Genomic DNA, 20,257 nt, shown 5'->3' with positions numbered 1-20,257 from the left:
GAAGAATAATTAGGACATGTACAAATAAACAGTATAAAATAAATTGACGTTGGAGAATAGCATCAAATGAAACAGTACATAAGAAAATAGAACCAGTCATGAACACGATCAGGAAGAAACGCATCTCATTCTTTGGACATCTGATGAGAACTCTAGAAAACAGAAATAGTAAAAAAAAAATACAAAAATTGTGGAATAACAAGAGCGACATTAAATGGATCACAGAAATTAAGCAAGATATAAAAGAACTCCAAATTACAGTAGATGACCTAAAAAACAAGACAGAGAAAACCAGAATACTGCAAGACCCGCAAAGCAGACTAAAAATGAAAATCAATAAATGGAGTACAGGAAGAGTGGTCTCAGATGAAGAAAGAAAGAAAATATCTGAAAAAATGAAGAAATATTGGGCAGACAGAAGAGCAAAACACCTTTCATATAAGAATAGACTCTAATAATTATATTACCTAAATATCATATTAAGTTATTGTTGCGCCAAATTGTATCCCTGTGTAACAACTTGTTTACGACTTTGTATTTTTGACTAGAGCGGTCCAACGAAGGCCATAAAATTAATAATAAAACTGATATTTCGGTAGTTTTCACATGTCAACTCCTGCTTTCTTTGGGACTGGAATTATTATATTCTTCTTGAAGTCCGAGGGAATTTCGACTGTGTCATAAATCTTGCTCACCAGATGGTGGAGTTTTGTCAGGGCTGGCTCTCCCAAGGCTATCAGTAGTTCTAATGGAATGTTGCCTACTCCCGGGGCTTTGTTTCGAGGTATCCCATTACTTTTGTCACCTCGATGTATAGGCATCAATTCCGCATTACAATGGCTGTGTCCAGATCATTTTGATCACCTAGTATATATCGTAGAGAGTGTCGATTTCTGATCCTTTTTATGCCTGCAGAAATTATCTTGATTCAGGCGAACAGAAAATTGTCATATTAATATAAAAATTAAACGAAAGTAGGCAGACAACAAAATGTGTTTTACCACAAGTGACTGCGTGTTTCGAAGGCAGAATGTCAATTTTTGCTGGTCGTTATAGTTTAAGAGCAGAGATGTTGTACTGAAATGACCACTAAAACGGGATTGCACGAGGACTGTCAACAACATGAGGTAAGACGCACGCCAGATTGCGCCACCGTCGCAGTTAGCATCGACGCCCGTGACCCGACGCTGACCCTGGCGTCGATAGCAGCGCCGGCCCGTCCTGCGCTCCCTTTCAGGGTCGGGCGGTGGCGTTTTTCCAGATTTGGCGATGACGGCACGAGAGACGCCGCCGGCTGGCTCACGTGACCGCAGTAGTTGCTGGCGTCGACTCTCCGCGTAAAGTTAACGATAGCGGCGCCAATAAAAACCGAGAGGCCTGCCTACGGTGGTCACAGCTGCGGACGCCAAAACACACCCGTCGTCCGGTTCACCGTTTGTCCTCTAGACAGTACTTCAGAACCCAAATATGGCCACTGCACAACTACTGGTGAGTAAATGGTCTGTTCAGATGGTTCAAATGGCTCTAAGCGCTATGGTACTTAACATCTGAGGTCACCAGACCCTTAGACTTAGAACTACTTAAACCTAACTAACCTAAGGACGTCACACATATCCATGCCCGAGGCAGGATTCGAAACTGCGACCGTTGCAGCAGCTCGGTTCAGGACTGAAGCGTCTAGAACCGCCCGGCCACAGCCGCCGGCAAACGGGTGTTCAAAACGTACTTGGACTAACTTGGTGCCTCCAGTGAGAAGTACCATACCAGGCAACAAGCTCCTCGAATGATAAGTGGCATACCAGACAACAAGTTCCCCGAACAATATGTAGCACTCAGAGCAACAAGTTCCCTCCATACATTAAATATCCTTTGCTAACGTTCATTTCTAGCTGTTGCGAAGTCTTTTCCTACTTCTGTACCCTTCCGTGGATTTCCACAATATTGCTGATTTGTGGATTTTTGCCACCTTTCATGGGTAGAACATGCACCACAAGCTTCAGTCTTCTTTCAGCAACGATTTTGTTCAGGCTGCGTTGATCACTTCTTAACGCTTTATCATTTGAGACGTGGTCGCAATAATTTATGCTAAAAATTCGCTTAAAACGTCGTTCGTGAAAAACATTGAACTTACTTTGTGATTTGACTGACATTTTACTGGTCTCATATGCGTATATGGCCATCAGTAGGTCTACAGCCGAGGTTTCTGGACATACTAGAGAGTCTACATGCCGTACTGATCCTATTCGTTAGAAGATTGCAGAAGCTTTCCGAATTTCGCTGCTGATGTCTGTACCTACTTCCCATTTAGATACGGTTGCCTATATGGGAAGTCGGGCAACATTTTGCGCTACTGGATGGTTTATAATTAAAATGCAGCTACTCACAGAGATCCAGTGTGGACTGTAATTATCGTATGGCAGCGGAACTTGGTAGATATCCTAATGCGTTAATGCAGAACCGAATTAAGCTGGAAAAACATTATTTCCAATTCTGACCACCAGGTGCAAATCTGGCGCTGTGAATCCAAGAAAGACCTAAAATGGCTCTGAGCACTATGGGACTTAACTGCTGCGGTCATCAGTCCCCTAGAACTTAGAACTACTTAAACCTAACTAACCTAAGGACATTACACACATTCATGCCCGAGGCAGGATTCGAACCTACGATCGTAGCGGTCGCGCGGTTCCAGACTCTAGCGCCTAGAACCGCTTGGCCACTCCGGCCGGTAGAAAGACCTACATAAATGTTTGGATACGTAATGGATTAGGAACCGTACATGGGCAGAAAAGGTCAAACAAGTGAGAAAGGCATATTGTTGGTTTTACTGTTGGAACTATTTTTTTTCAGCGCATTAAAGCATCGGAATATCTTCCAAGTTTCGCTACGATAAATACAGCCGACACTAGATCTCCATGAGTAGCGGAACTTTGATTTTACAACCTGGTATCTTCTGTTGCACTATAATTTCAATCGATCATTACCATCTTTTTGAACACAGTATTTGCGTTATCACTACTTAGTATTAGCCATTTCATGGAGCTTAGTAGCGACTAGGTGTAAACTTTGTAGTGTTTTTGCTAGGAGAAAGATGTCATCAGTAAAACCGAGATGTGTAAGCCTATGTTGCTCATTCCGACGTATGTCCATGTTGGAGCTGTCCGTAGTTTTTCTCATTACGGAATCTATGAAAAGGAATGGTGACAAAACGAATTCTTATTGGACAGCTGTCAGAATGATAAAGAAAGGTGTGTTCACATATGTTCTTACACAACAGCTCGAGTCTAGCTATAGTTTCTCGAACCATCAGTGAAATAGTCACGAATTAAAAATAGTCTTACGATATTTCATAGCGATTGCGTGGTGTGCGTATACTGTCTAAAGCATTTTTGATATCAGCTACCATTTAGAAATGGCATAACTGCCGAAATTCGCTTGTACTGGACGGTAAAAACATGATTATACTCGAAAGTGGAACGTATTGTCATTTGACCATATGGGAACCGCCGAGCAGCGGCGTTATCTCAAGCGAAAAAGCATTCATGAAACGATTGCAGAGTGCTTCTACATTTTTTCCGGGCCAGACTGAAATAATCCGAGAGGACTGAGTTAAACTGTATCAGGTGAAAGTACTGATATTCATATCTATGCTCAGATATGCAAAATTTACGTCAAAATTTATTTCTCAATGACCACTCTTGTTAAACGCTGCCGGCCGGTGTGGCCAAGCGGTTCTAGGCGCTTCAGTCTGGAAACGCGCGACCGCTACGGTCGCAGGTTCGAATCCTTCCTCGGGCATGGATGTGTGTGACGTCCTTAGGTAGTAAGGTTTAAGTAGTTCTAAGTTCTAGGGGACTGATGACTTCAGATGTTAAGTCCCATAGTGCTCAGGGCTATTTGAACCATTTTTGTTAAATGCTAACAACATACATTCCGATATTGTTATTAAAAATCAAAAGTGGCAGTAATAAAATGTGTTTGGTCTAAATCTGTTCTATATTTTTCATGACTTTATTACGTATCTCACCTCAAATGCTCCCGGTCTACCAATGACTGATGATGATGAGGTCCCATACTCCAAGGAGCGTAGGGAACGATGCCGGAGACCCGTACCGCCGCACTAGGCAAGGATTGCAAAGAAGTATCATTTCACCTAATCTTGTGCACCATGTGTCTTTGAATCACTAAATTTTCTATTCTGTGTGTCATCGCATTTTAAATGTTTGTGGATCGCATCTTCTGATCCGGATACCGGGGGTCAACGCATTATTTCCCTAAACGGGCGTGAGAAACCTCCCAAACACCACACTCAGGTGCGCTGGGGTACCAGACGAACGATCGTTCATCCGCCACATGGATACGATCCGGGTTGGGCTTACCTGCCTGTCATGGAAGCTAGTGCGTTCCACATTAAGTTGTATCAGCAGGTCAGTGTAATGAACAGGCTCTCCCCAGAAAAAAAGGTGGGTTAGAGTGTACTACAATTGCTAACCCAGGGAGTGATGAAGCAAAACACTGGACAATTGCGAGTCGGACTCCGAGAGTTCCCTACAAACTAAACTTTGTGCACAGATAGTTAACCCATACCGGCAATCGAAAATGTCGACGATTTTGCGTGTCATCGATACTGACGTTGGCAAGATATCGGTCCGCGGAATTCCAAGACTTTCGAGAACGTTTCAAATTTAAGCTTAAATTTTTTGTGTAATTTGGCATTCGCTATAGTAATTTTTCATTTATTTTATTTACTTTGGAATTACATTAACACGCTATAGTAATTGCCAGCAGCAGGTGCGTTGACTTCGTCTGCTCTCGTCTCTGTAGCGATTACTGGTAAGATTTGGCGGAATCCTCCAGAAAAGAAAACGGTACAGACGGCCACTGTACTACTGTTGTTACATAATGTCGAAAGTTTCAGCAAATATTTTACGGGCTGTTGGAACCTCACCCAAACAATAGAAGTCTAACCCCCTCAGTATTGAGCTACTTCCAAATATTACAAATGCTATGCGTGTCGCAGCCATAGATTGTCAGACTAATTTCTATATTGAATAGCAATTCGTAAGGGATCTGCGATACTAGTGACGGCATGGTGTGGTAGTCAGAGAGTCTAACACCTGACACCGCTAGATGGCAAGGGCATCGATTTCACAGCGGTAGAGGACTTCGGTTCAACGCAGTTCAGCCATTTAGCACGAAATATTTATAAATTATATACACAAATCTTTCTTGTGAATCAGCCTACTTATTACTGAAAACCATGTCAAAGTCCCCGAAATAATTAATGACGATTTTGATGGGTTACTAATGCAATGTAGCTTTTTAATGGTAAAAAATGTTTTTTATGTGATATCATTAAAAATTAACAATTTTTCCTTAATTTGTACTGTGAAAACCTTGTTTCATACCAAAGTTCATGATTCTAGGTCAATGGGAACTACCCTATATGTTTCTATCAGTGAGTTTGCGAGTAAAGAAGTGGACGATGTGGTAAAGAAGGTATTGGCTGGTAGTGGCTATAGAATGGGGGACGAAGAAATAAAAATTATTTATTATACTGACGATGCAGTTCTGCTAGCAAACAGTGAAGACAACCTGCAGAAACTTTGACATATATTTAACGTGGCAGACAAAAACCAAAATATGGTCATATCCAGTCAAACACTCAAATGTATGAGCACATCTGTGGAACCATTTAGATGCGATCTGGAAGTGGATGGAAAATTATTCAACAGGTAATAACATTTAAATATCTCGGTACTGAACTACCCAGCAGTAGAAAGGTGGGAAGGTTAGAGAATAAGTAGCAAAAGCAAACAAATTGGCAGGATGTCTAAATGATAGTATTTGGAAAAACAAACGTATAGAAAGAGACGCAAAGAAAAGGGTATACAAAACAATAGTGAGATGAAATACGACATGCACAGCTGAGACAAGACATGAAACATCAAAAAGTAGAAGACTTTCGGGAACTACAGACATGAAAATTCTGCGAAGTATTACAGAGAAGATACTGAGAAATAGATAGAGAATTGAAACCATTAAGGAGTGGGTACATGAGAGAAAGCATGAATGGAACGAACACATAGACAGGATGGATGAACGGAAGACTGTGAAAAACGTAAGAAATAAATCACCAGCCGCTGCAAGAAATATCGGCCGTCCAAGGAAAAGATGGAGTGACAACCTCTGGGTAAGTGAGGGGCACTAAAGGAAAAAAAACTTCAACCTAGCAAACAACGTAGAACAAGAACAGTGGGCCAGAGAGACAGACAACAAAGTGTTCCTGTAAGGTTTCAGTATTTACCGATTCAGATATGGAACTCTAAAAAGAAATTGAGTTGACGGGCACCGGAGTTGCACAAGCTATTTAGGGCATACTTCATGAAATTAATATGGCATGCAGAAAAATACAGAGCAGCATTAAATTACAGGAAAGATAGATGGATCTATGAAAATAGATAGATTACGCGCCAAGTGTAGCTCTGACCCTAACGTTCTGGGTGCTGCTCTGTCCACAGCCGCAGCCGCTGCTCGACCCTTCGGAACTACTGAGGCCGGAGCCCCTGCACGCGGGGAAGCCGGTCTCGCAGTTCCGCGACTACACCATCGACGAGAGTGACCCCATCAAGGAGCGCGTGCGCAGGCTCTACCACGTCATGCACACACACCAGACCGTGGACTTCGTCAGAAGTGAGTATCTGGCGTCCGTCCTAGGACGACACAGTAGCCCACCAAAAGCAGCTGGACACCAGTTGGTGGGCATTAACGTTGGGTATGTCCACCCTTTACCTTTATGACGATTTGAACTCTACTGGGGCCACTTTAGGTGAGGTGTCTGAGTGAATGGAGGAATGAAAGCACATTATTCCTTAAGAGTCGGGACCAGAGAAGGTAGTGATGCTGTACGCTGGGATCTGGAGCAAAGCGGAGGTTATAACACACCCAAAAGGCGTTCCATTGAGTTCAGGTGGGGAGTCTGGGCAGGCCAGTCCATTTCAGGAATGTTATTGTTCATAAATAATTGACTCAGACGTGCTGCTTTAAGAGAGGATGCTTTATCGGACCAATACAAACAATTGTCGTGTCCGAACTTCTCTTCTACTTTACACAGTACATAATGCTACAATATGTATTCAAATCCGTCCTCATTTAGTATTTCGTTAAGCTACAACCTAACCTGCAAACAATCCCACAGCGATCGCAACCCCTGTACTCCACTGTTGGCACTACATATGCTAGCAGGTAACGTTCTCCAATTATTCGCCAGACCTAAGCCCTTTTATGGTGTTGCGTGATTCATCGCTCCAGATCACTCTTTTGCAGTTATCCACTGCCCAGTGGCATCGCTATTTACACCACTTCAAGCATCGCTTAGTATTTACTACAGAAATGTGTGGCTTACGAAGAGATGGAGGACACCCACTGCGGAGCAAGTCACTAAAATAACTGGTCATTTGCTGTTCAAAAATTCTTATTTGCTGACGCATTTCTGGCACAGCCAATTATCAGAACACAAAAAACATATGTCTTCATACACAGCATGGGGTAACATGTATCTGTAGTCAGCATCAAACCTCAATTCAGTGAGTTCACTTGAGCTCTGACCCGATGGCTAATACATGTGCCTCAATACTCTGTACGAATACTTTTCGTTTTCGAGTTCTGATGATGGGCTGTACCAGATACGCGTCAATAAATAAGAATTTTTGAACAACGAGTGACCAATTATTCCAGCGACCTGTTCAGCAGTGAGCCGCGCGGAGTGGCCGCGCAGTTTGAAGCGGATTGCGCGGCCCCTCCCGCCGGGGGTTCGAGTCCTCCCTAGGGCATGTGTGTTGTTCTTAGCATAAGTTAGTTTAAGTAGTGTGTAAGTCTAGGGACCGATGACCCTAGCAATTTAGTCCCTTAGGAATTCACACACATTTGAACATTTGTTCAGCACTGGTATAGTTCTCCTCAGTTTTACGCCACGGTCGCAGGCCTCCTGCGTGATTTCATGTACGCCGCGCGGGATTACCCGAGTGGTCTACGGCGCTGCAGTCATAGACTGTGCGGCTGGTCCCGGCGAAGGTTCGAGTCCTCCCTCGGGTATGGGTGTGTGTGTTTGTCCTTAGGATAATTTAGGTTAAGTAGTGTGTAAGCTTAGGAACTGATGACCTTAGCAGCCAAGTCCCATAAGATTTCACACACATTTGAACATTTTTTTTAACTTCATGTCCCACCATGTTGCGCACCACAACAACCTGCCAACCATTGTACTTTGTCCTTTTTAACTCCCTACGCAAGGTGGGTTCATAGCTGGACTGCTGGTAACAGTTTGGAACTCACGAATGAGTCATTCCGCTGATTTCATACAATGTTTTACAATCACCCTCCGCAATGTTCGACGGTCCTGTCCGTCGGTATATGACGTCTCCCTGGACTTGGTTTTTGCTGTCGTTGTTCCTTCGCATTTCCAGTTCACAGTTACAAAAAATGGTTCAAATGGCTCTGAACACTATGGGACTTAACATCTAAGGTCATCAGTCCCCTAGAACTTAGAACTACTTAAACCTAACTAACCTAAGGACATCACACACATCCATGCCCGAGGCAGGATTCGAACCTGCGACCGTAGCAGTCGCGCGGTTCTACACTGAAGCGCCTAGAACCATTCGGCCACACCGGCCGGCTTACAGTTACATCTCATACCGTCCATTAGAGGGGCATCAGCTCTTACACTGGTGCGTCCGCCTCTCGTGGTATCTATTGGTCAGCTGCACTTAACACAGGGGTATTCAGATACTTTTTATCACATAGCGTGCGTCTGTGGTGCGCAACAAATAGCTGGCGTTATCTGTGCAGACACTAACCACAGACGTCAGTTTATTTGAAGGACAGTCAAATGAAACCAAAACAGATGAACCAAAAAGTAAGTAAGGTGTTTACTATTTTAAAAGTAACCACCATAATTGTTATTACATTTACTCGACTTTGAGAAAAGACAGTTAATGCCTTCATGGGATAAATATTTGAGGCTGTCTACGGAACCACGATTGTACTCAGGCGTGCACTTCTTCGTCCGAAGCAAATCGACGGCCAACAGTGTCTTTCTTCGGCGCTTCAGAAATATCGAAATCGTATGAAGAGAGGTCGGGACCGTATGGAGGATGTGTAAGGGTTTCCCAGCGATAGTTCTGCGGCATACTCAAAAGAACATTGGCAAAACCTAGGCCCGCTATGTTGCCTACGTTGTTTCGACTAGACTGCACATCATTGTAGACAAATGTATTAATAGATATGGCGATTACTTTTGAAATAGTACTTACTATTTTCCATCTATCTCCTTTTCATGTGACTGACCCTTATATTTTTACTTGGCAGAGACATCATTTGCAATGCAGATAATGGTTCGAGTCCTCCCTCGGGCATGGATGTGTGTGTGTTTGTCCTTAGAATAATTTAGGTTAAGTAGTGTGTAAGCTTACGGACTGATGACCTTAGCAGTTAAGTCCCATAAGATTTCACACACATTTGAACATTTTTTGATAGAGGCTATGGTAATTCACTCCAATTATTGGTGCACATGATCACCTGAAGACGCTATCGATATATAACACAATTGTTTAAAAATGTATTGCTTGTTATTGTTAAAGTAATGAAAGATCAAGTAGTGGTCAAGTACTTTGTTCACAGTGAGCGTTTAAAGGAATGGTTTTGTGGAAACATGGTAATTACACGGGAACGTTTTAGTCGGATGACTTGTTTACCATATTAATAAAAAGCTACGATAACTCTAATCGTTTCGCTCAACTTTTGGTAACCAGTCATCTACAGAATGGGAACGTTTTAGCCGGATGACTTGTTTACCATATTAATAAAAAGCTACGATAACTCTAATCGTTTCGCTCAACTTTTGGTAACCAGTCATCTACAGAATATGTTTATACTTTCTTTTTTAAGAATTTCGTGTGAAGCTCAAACAAAATCTGTTTTTGTTCTAAAAAATAACCGGTTCTGAGCGCATAATGATTGTAGAGTGTCGCCATGTGACTTGCTGTGTAACAAGGGGATCATACCGAAGATTGCAGCATATTCGATTTAGCATCAATATTTAGCTGTGAAAAATATTTGTTCCTGATAGATTCCGAATAATCTGATCAAAGGTCAGAACTAGGTTCGTCTCAGCTGGCGTAAGGAAACACTATTCGACCGAGGAAATGCTAAATCCCTGTATGACTTTGTAACATGTGACGAAATTTGAAAAATAATTCTGCGAAACTAAGAAAGAATTAGTTGTTTGTATGCCCCAAAATGAACCGGAACCAAGTAAAATTGTTTTTCTTGAGGAACTTCTAACAAAATTATCTGTTGTTTCTACATATACGTTTTCACTCCGCAAGCCATCTTATGTTGTGTGGCGGAGATAAGTTGCTGTACCACAGTCACTATAACTTTTTCAAGTCCTAAGTGGTATACGGGAAAAACGATTGCTGGTAAGCCACCATGTGAGCTCGAATCTCTATCATTTTATCTCCACAGTCGTTTCGCGAGATATGCGTGGGAGGAAGCAATATAATAGATGACTCTTCTAGGAACGCACGCTCTCGGAACTTGAACAGACCTCACCGGGATACAGAACGCCGCTCTTGCAACGCCTGCCACTGAAATTGGTGGAGTATCTCTACCAACTTCAGTGGCAGACAAAGAAGACAGGCGCTGTGCATGCGCTGTGGTTCCAAGGACGTAAGTTTCTGCAGGAGTCAAAAAATATATTGAACCTTCCTACGTATATCTCGCGTTTCTCTTATCAACACTACACATATCGTGACCATCGATCCATGAACGGTTAATGAGGAATGTAGTAGAGCAATGTGTCATCGATGAAAACAAGAAAAACAATCGAAACATGCCTGAGTCTCCATAATGATAGTGCCGGACTGTATACAGCTAGTCAAACAAGTGATTATTTCAAAGAGTTGTTGTTGTTGTGGTCTTCAGTTCTGAGACTGGTTTGATGCAGCTCTCCATGCTACTATTTGATGGAGAGAGACATTGAATTAAGGTCTCATTCCCATATTCACCTGATTTGTCGGCTAAAAACTTTTTCTTCCTTTATGTCAAACAAAAATGAGCGAACCATCATATTCGTAATTTTAGTGAGACATTTATAGCAGAACCTCCTAAGATCAGTATCTATCTTACTTCATCCAGATTTACGTCTGACATTCGTTTCGTTCCACGGTCACTCTCCAGAGGTGACAATGTTAAATTTTTGCAGTTCATTAATCAATGATTTAATCTTGTTAATTTTCAGGCTCAATTGTTACCAACCTCTCACTACAATCTCCAGCAACTCCGTGTTCCACAATTTGTTTCAATAGAGAATATCCTTGAGTAGTTGTTACAGTTTTGTTCCATTTACTTGTACAGATATTTCGCTGCAGATTAGGGCATCGACATAACTCTGATATTCCTTTACACAGGCCGACACGAGAAGTGGCTCAAATTCGACAAGTTCCAGGCCCCAATTCTGGACGCTTTGGAGCAGCTCAACCGCCTCGTGGACGAGAGTGACCCTGACGTCGACGTGCCAAACATTGTGCACGCCTACCAGACTGCTGAGCGCATTCGCGCAGACCACCCCGACTGCGACTGGTTCCAGCTCACAGGGCTCATCCACGACTTGGGCAAGGTGAGGGCACGAACACTGCCTTCTTAAGGGGCGACGCTCGAAACTGAAATGGGACATACAACTCTGATTCTTACAAACGTTGTTTCGCTCATAAGAACGATATTATAGCTGGATGCAACTTCCAGTTTCTGCATCCAGGCTCTAATGACTAAATCACTCTACAAGATGCCAGGAGAATTTTTGTTTTCCGTGTCTGTTGTTAGTAAGCCATATACAGAGCTTCATAGCTCAGCATTCGCAGACAGGTCACATACGGTATATCTCTAGAGCTTCCAAAATCTTCATTGCGAAGTCATTCATGATGCTGACATTAAGAGTGTTATCCAACAAAGGGTCAGGGGGCGAAAGAGGAGAAAGGACAGACGTAGGCACGGATTCCAGCGAACAACAATGCTGCTTCATGCGAGCAAAGGAAAACGGAGCGACAGGCATCGTTTCTTTAAAAAAAATGTATTTACATAATCAGGAACGTAGTTCAGAAAATTTAAAGATTTGTCTCTACAACAATGACACGTTAGACCAAATAACTTCAATCGTGTTCAGGTTGGCAATGTACTGCGAGGACACAGTATATTTTCCGCTATCATATCTCGTTACTTGTAGTTGGAACAAAGCATAAATTCTTGAAAGGTTTCGTGCTGGACCAAAAATGTACAATAATACACTTCAAATAACAAATACAGTAGTAGAAAACATAACAACAACTTAGATGAACAGGAAAGAAATCACAAAGTTCGAAGGACTTCAAGTGGAATGGAAGAAGATTCCCAGAAATCACATGGAAGCAAGAAAGATTAGGTATTAACGTCCCGTCGGCATCGAAATCATTAGCGTCGGTGCACAGGCCCGGGTTGTTTCAATGATGGTAAAGAAAATCGGCCGTGCTACTTCAAAGCAACTATCCCGGCATTTTCCTGGAGTGATTCGGGGGAATTACGGGAAACGTAAATCTCAATGGCCGGAAGCGGATTTGAGCCATTCAGTGTGCTAGTCATTGCACCATCTCATTCTGTCAGAAACTAACAACTTGAAAACAAGGCGCAAGAAAGTTTTTTCAATGAGTTCCTTTCTGTTTCGATGTCATGGTTTCAGCATGTCGAACAGCTGCTGGAAAAGTCCTCGTAAGCAATTGTTGTATCCATGGTGTGGTACGTAGAGTCTTGGCAACGATATTGTTTACCTCCGTTAAGGCTCACGAGTTAGAAGCCGTAGTCGACGTATAAACAACTAATGCTTCGCCTCTACGTGCGCAAGAAATCCTAAAAGATAAATTGGTAATTACTTCGAAAGACAATTATTTCTGCAGATGTCTTTCGTACACGAGGACAAAACGTTTATAGACACTTTTATACATCGACAATGGCCTCTTAGCCAGGAACTTCTAACAGAAGTAATCAGCGTCTGGAAGATACTTCATACATTCTATTCCTTGCCGGCCGCGGTGGACGTGCGGTTCTGGCGCTGCAGTCCGGAACCGCGGGACTGCTGCGGTCGCAGGTTCGAATCCTGCCTCGGGCATGGGTGTGTGTGATGTCCTTAGGTTAGTTAGGTTTAAGTAGTTCTAAGTTTTAGGGGACTTATGACCTAAGATGTTGAGTCCCATAGTGCTCAGAGCCATTTGAACCATTTTGTAATTCCTTTTGAATGAGATGTCGAACTCAAGAAAATGGCACTTAGAGTTACCCATCATAGATCCTGAGTATAAGCTCTTACACTACGATTTATTAAACTACGACAGTTTACAGTAGAGTGACAGCCGTTAATTATTAAAGAATATTACATTTTTACCATTTCCTACACTGTGTTACCTATCAATCTTTTACTTTGTAGCATGAAGTATTTAAGAGGTATTGCTTCGAATTACTCTTTAACCCTAGGATGCATGGTGCCGAAAGCACACATGAATGCATATGCAGGGCCTCCAAGGCCCTGCCCTAATTTAAAATTTTCCTCTTTGCATATAATCATTCTTTGGAATTAAATTTATTTCTGTCAAATTTATTGTCATATTGAAAGATTCCTGAGATACAGTAACAGGATCTGTTGGGCCTGATTAACATTTTAGAATTTTTTAAAAAACTCTAAGGGTGAATTTTTATTAGTTACATCCATTTACATACAACATATACAAATAATTTTATTAATTCACTTATAAGTTGCAGTTTACATTTTATAACATTTATTACATCCAATTTCTTCAATTAAAACATACTCATTATTCACAATATTATGTATATAGGCAATATTTTGACAAAACGTTATTATTCATTGTTCACATAAAATTGCATTTTCCTTAGTTTTTAACATGTGACAAACAAGAAGCACAAAGAACGCCACTATGTTAATTACAAATGTTGGTTTTACACTAAATGCATGTCATAGCACTTTTCCTATGTTTATTATATGGACAATAATTGCATCTTCTTCTTTTTCCTGAAACAGGTAGTTGGTTCGGCAATATGACATTTTTTTTATCACCACGTCTTTGCATGGCATCAACGATTTTCTTTGGAAGATTAGGGATCTGAATACGAAGTTCCATTAGTGGTCTTACCATTTCCGCTGCTAAATGTCTTAGGAACAAACGCCTTTTATCACTTCTTCCACTATGGTATGTCAGATGTTGGGCGGAAAATAAATTGTCACTGTTCATTGCTGCGATGTCCATAATATTCATCCATAATGCAAACGTCCATCTTCTTGTTTGTCTCTTGCAAGTGTATGTAATAAAGAATTTTCTGGTCCATTTGATCTACTCCACCCTTCGTAGCGTTATAGAACTTTATTATACCTGGTTTCTTTTTTGCACGAGTTTCATCAATGTTTCTGTCGTGATGCATTGTGCTAATGAGAACTACAGACTTTTTCTTTTTGGGAACATAACTCACCATTGTGATGTCACCTCTAAATGCAAACAAAGAGGAATGAATCGCTCTTTAGGCAGATGGTTTCATCTCATTAGGAATTTCTGGTATACTTTGTTTGATTGTTCCCACCACTGTAATTTGCTTCTGAAGCATCTCTTGTGCCAGCTGCACAATAGTAAAGCAGTTGTCAACAGTAATATTTTTTGATGATCCTTCAATGCTTTTAGCAAGATCTTTCACCACATTCAATCCAAGATTTTTCTGAATAGGTTCATGAGGCTTCCTTCTAAAGCATATGCCGATGTAGCATCACATAACCAAAATATTTTTAGGCCATACTTGGCTGGTTTAGAGGGCACATACTGGGTGAAGCTGCATCTTCCACGTAATGGGACTAGCTGTTCGTCAACTGTGAGCGAATCATTGGGAATCATTCTATTTCTACACTTGTCAAGAAATAGTTCCCATACATAGCAAACAGCTGCAAGTTTGTCATCTGCAGATCGAGCTTCACGGGTACGCCTGTCATCAAATCTAATCATTCTCCTTACATCCTCGAATCTATTTACTGACATGGTGGCCTTATATGTAGGATTTGGCCTTTCATCCAAGAATAATTCTCTAATAGGTACATCCCAACTCTTCTCAACACAAGAAAGCAGTAAAAGACCAAGAAAACCCTCCATTTCAGCAAGCAAAACGTTTTTCCACGTTTTACGACGTAAAGCAGCGACTCTTCTGCCTTCAATATTTGTGCAGTTGATTTCCTCCAGTATTTCCTTGGAGATGTAGTCCCAGGAATCCTTAGGTTTACAGGTTTTCAAACCACAGGCTGGACCAGGTGCCTTCTTTACGATATTATGGACAGGCGTACGAAAAGTTGCAGGAGGATCTAATTACCAAATCGTTCCATTCCGACTGATGTGTGTGTGGTCTTCTATACCTTTTTGTGGTGGTTCTTCATTTTCAGACTCTCATGATGTAATATTATCGGAAGGACTGTCATCTGCCTCAATATTCACATCTGCAGGTTCATTGGCTGATTCTTCACTACTTGCATCTTCAAAAATATTTCCTTCCTCGCAAGAATCATCTTCTTCAAACCACTGAGCCAAAACACTTTCAAAATTAGCTGCATTTGCACGTACTGACTCTCTTGCTTTGCGTGTCGAAGCCATAACAAAAGGCGTGTCTCTAGAACAGCAGCTTGTGCAGCACTAAACGAGTTATACTCGTAACAATATGGGCCTTGCAACAACAAACAAACTACACTAACGATGAGGCTGACAAGAGCAGCACAGGATAACAATACTATGCAATAATAAAACATTTGATAGCAAAAAGATCAATAATACACCGACATCGCCAATATGTGAAAGTATTGTGTATCATTTTTTAGTTATACTATTACTACTACAGCTACTGCTGCTGTTGGCGCTCCTGTTGCTGGAAATACCACTACAGTTATTGTTGAATTAATAATTGCTCCCAAACAAATGTGGAAGACAATACAGGCTAAAGAACATTGATAAATGTGTGAGGTCTTCTGAAGCCCTGCTTATGCATTCACGGTGTATGGGTAAACGTATTGAATTATACAAAAAACTTATAAAGGTATCTCGTTCTGACTTGATAGGAGGAATGTCAGTGTTAGTGAAAGAGTGCTAGAAAGCAGTTTGAAATCAAACAAAAAATTACAGATTTTTTTTTAAAAAATGAGGACATACAAGGGCTTCGGAGGCCCTGTATATGCATCCTAGGGTTAAAATTCGAATTTTAGTTAGCTATTTAATGTCCTTAGGCAATTATAGAAAATGTTGTTTTGCATTTCATGGTGGTTTATTTTTGATAAATGCTAGAGTTTGGAGACAGTGTCCATATTTTGTTTATGGGAGCCCCAAAAACTGACCCCATAGCTAAATGTGGAGAGCACATAGCTTGCGCTGTATTTATGATAATGTTTTTAGAAAAGGAACACTTTATGACATTACTCGAAGATTTTCATTCGTAGCGGCTCTGGAGAATACTTTGCAGTTTCTTCAACTTAGTGGAATTCACAGAAACGTAGAAAATCAGTATAAAAATCCACAGTGATTTTATGCACTAACCGTGTAAACATGTTCCAGAGATTTCTAAGTAGGACAGAGTAAAATGTGATATACTGGAAAGAATAAAAAATGTGCAAATATGGCCTGTTTATAGCCCCCTCTCTGCTTTGAAGTTCCCAAGAGGTCAAAGTGACGTTAGAAAACCTCTTGTAAGCATTTTGTATTTATTAATTTGTTCATTGCGTAATACATTAAATCCTGACGAATGTTGTTAGAGAAGGGACACTATTACATCATTCAATCGTAGCAATTTTGGAAAATATGCTACTTTAAAATAAAACCTTAGAAAGCTGTTTGGTCTCGTCATGTTCCCCTTGAATTTCTTCCTACACAATCTACGTTTCGACAGCTATTCTGCTATCTTCTCGAGGATGTTTTGGTGTCCCTGGTTAGCTGAACAGCTAACCGGGAACATCAGCAGATCCTGAAGAAGATCCCAGCAGACGAGCCGAAAGGTCGATTGTGTAAGAATAAACCGAAGAGGAATATGACGCGGCCAAACAACCTAGAAGATTTTACCATCAGTTACAGTTGCCACCCAAGCCTGTAGACTTATCTACGCTGCGCATTCAAGGGGCTGTATTACCGGAGAAAACTCATTTCTGACCGCATGAAAAACAGATAAATAAATTCAACTGAAATGCATGTCTGCATTTCTGGAGAATAACGACTTATTACTGTTTTCAGGTTATGGCGTTCTACGACGAGCCTCAGTGGGCAGTCGTAGGCGATACTTTCCCAGTGGGCTGCGCCTGGGCCGACTCCATCGTCTACAGGGACACCAGCTTCGTCGACAACCCAGATGGCAAGGACCCACGATACAAGTACGTCATCGAAAGTCACAAGATGAAGTTTTATTAAGACATACAGCCAGGTGAAATGAAATTTCAACGGCACTGAGGACGAACAGTTTTAGAGACAGCAAACATATTTTGTTACGAAACTTCCTGGCAGATTAAAACTGTGTGCCGGGCCGAGACTCGAACTCGGGAAGGTAGGAGACGAGGTACTGGTAGAAGTAAAGCTGTGAGGACGGGGCGTGAGTCGTGCTTGGGTAGCTCAGTTGGTAGAGCACTTGCCCGCGAAAGGCAAAGGTCGCGAGTTCGAGTCTGGGCCAGGCACACAGTTTTAATCTGCCAGAAAGTTTCATATCAGCGCACACTCTGCTGCAGAGTGAAAATCTCATTCTGGATATTTTGTTACCTCTTTGACCCCCACCAAGTGGGATACGTTTGGGTACTTGCTAACTTCCATCTAGTGTTATGTAGTCATCATAATAAAATGAATCGATTTCTCTTGCATTGGTTACCTCCTGCGACTGTCGACCATCATCTATACTGAACAACAAATGGGGTCAGAGTGGTTGTCAATTTATAGAGTGTTAGCAATAACCACCTACGAAAGATGTTGTCCAGCTACATGTCCTGGACCCAATTCTTTCCATATGCATTACATTAATTCTACGACGCATGGTCTCGTCTCTGTAATGGCGACGATTTCACACAGACAAAGATAATACAGTCCTGTCCAGTCTTCTCTCTCAGACTTGCAAAGGGTTTATTCTTTTTGTATCATGACTACGCCAGACCACCACAAACGAGAACAGGCAAACTCAAGTTTCGATTACTTCACTCTTGATGGTAAGAGGATATTTATTCTCAGTACTATAGATTATACTCGTTTGTTGCTAATTTTCCAGTTTTTACACGCTGTCTGTTTGGGAGAAATGTATTTATATTTAAGATAATTCTTATTTATTGTTCTGTCTCAGTTGCCCACTTTCTTTTAATTCGATTACATGTTTCGATCACTCAGGATCATCACAATATCCAAGTAATGACATCAGCAACCGGCCTCGTCTACTCAGAACAACATATCAAAGTACTCTTGTTCTGAATAGACGAGTTGCTGATGCAATTACTTACCCAGAGTGATCGAAATATATAATCGAATTTAAAAACTGTGCCACCGAGACTTGAGAATTATCTCAAGTATCTACTAGTATACAGTTGCTGAATTCTCTCAAGACGATTGATTACGTCGACTATAGTGAAATATATTTAATATATAAATGTGGGATAACGTAACTTAGGATTTGCAAATAAGACCAATTTCTTAATTACTGGAAACTTATGTAATTTCCACCATTTATTATTCCACACCACTAAGTTTAAGGTCACGATGTATTAATTCAAAAGCCACAGATTTTCACAGCTTGTGTAACATGGGACAAGGGAGTAGTAGTTGGATGGTTCATTTATCAGTTATGTTTTTGCTTCTTATTTCTGATGAAGAAGGAAAATCACTGAAGACAGTGGTTACTGAAAAGGCTGATTCACGCGACTCAGCTATTCAGACACTCGAACCTCGACAGAATTATTAGTGTTTGTTGGACGGTCAATATCGATTTCGAATACTTTTTTTTGTGCTTGTGATCTAGTTGGGGTTATTCTGCTACTTATCAGTATGTGTCTTGCGTTACAGCACTAAATACGGAATCTACACACCAAACTGTGGCCTTGACAATCTCCTGATGTCGTGGGGCCACGACGAGTACATGTACCACGCACTGAGGCACAACGGTTCCAAGCTGCCAGAGATCGCACACAAGATCATCCGCTTCCATTCGTTCTACCCGTGGCACTCCGGCGGCGATTACATGCACCTCTGCAACGAGAAGGATGTCGAAACCCTGAAGTGGGTCAGAGAATTCAAGTAAGCAACACTTTAGCCTCTAAAGTACTTTTACTGTTGCACTCTTGCTGATGGTCTGTTACTTACGATTCGTGTACTTCACAAGGACGCCCTTATTATGCGGCTGAGAATTTAAAGATTACAGGAATGAGTTCGAAATAACTGCATTTTTTTGTACTGTAGCTAGTGTAACTGAAGTGATGAACTGTCTCTTGCAGCAAGTATGACCTTTACACGAAAAGCGACGAGACGCCAGACATTGAGGCGCTGAAGCCGTACTATCAGAGCCTGATCGACAAGTACCTGCCTGGAACGCTCAGCTGGTAGGAAACTTCAACCTACTGTTGAAACTCCAACCTCCCTTGAGGACGGACGTCACTGCCTGAGTCTCCAAATGCGAAATTCGTGTCCTTCAGGTGTACGTCGGCTAACTGCGACTGTTGAACGTAGAATGTTGCTGTACACTGGTATTACGTTGTAGCTTGTTAGTAAGAAGTGCCAACAATTCACTGACTACTGAGCAATATACTTGTAAATAAGACTGACGGATTCCTTTCTTTCTGTATGTATGCTCGCACCAATCGTTTTCATTTCATTCTATCTGTAATAAGTTGGATAAAAAATAAAACATGAAACTGTAAAATGTTGTCTGTACAAAAGAACCCATTTGTGGACAGTGTTTCTCTATTGGAAATTATGTTCATCTGTACTCTAGCAGGTAAAGACAGCTACAAATCTGCAAAGTTGTCAAGGGTGTATCATTAAGAGAAAGGTCAGGTAACAACAACAAATGTCCTTGAGAACGTCAGAGAAAGTCAAACTGAGGACAGTCCTGTTAATAGCATTGCGTGCCTAGCCAAGGGAAGAATAAAAGTGCGGCTAATATCTTGATACAGATTATAATCTCAGAAGGA

The 20,257-nt window shown here is 41.4% G+C and overlaps 1 protein-coding gene across 1 annotated transcript; it reads left to right on the top strand.

Moving 5' to 3' along the window:
* The first annotated feature begins 1,332 nt into the window (after positions 1 to 1,332).
* LOC126195389 (inositol oxygenase-like) lies at positions 1,333 to 19,986 on the top strand. The gene is made up of 6 exons (XM_049933980.1): positions 1,333 to 1,488; positions 6,519 to 6,690; positions 11,466 to 11,674; positions 17,337 to 17,473; positions 19,134 to 19,364; positions 19,562 to 19,986. The coding sequence occupies exons 1-6, from the start codon at positions 1,468 to 1,470 to the stop codon at positions 19,668 to 19,670; spliced, it is 879 nt and encodes a 292-aa protein (XP_049789937.1). The 5' UTR covers positions 1,333 to 1,467; the 3' UTR covers positions 19,671 to 19,986.
* The last annotated feature ends 271 nt before the right edge of the window (positions 19,987 to 20,257 follow it).

This window comes from Schistocerca nitens, chromosome 7 (genome assembly GCF_023898315.1).
Source record: "Schistocerca nitens isolate TAMUIC-IGC-003100 chromosome 7, iqSchNite1.1, whole genome shotgun sequence".
Taxonomy (NCBI): Eukaryota; Metazoa; Arthropoda; class Insecta; order Orthoptera; family Acrididae; genus Schistocerca; species Schistocerca nitens.
This window is presented reverse-complemented; position numbering and strand designations above follow the sequence as displayed.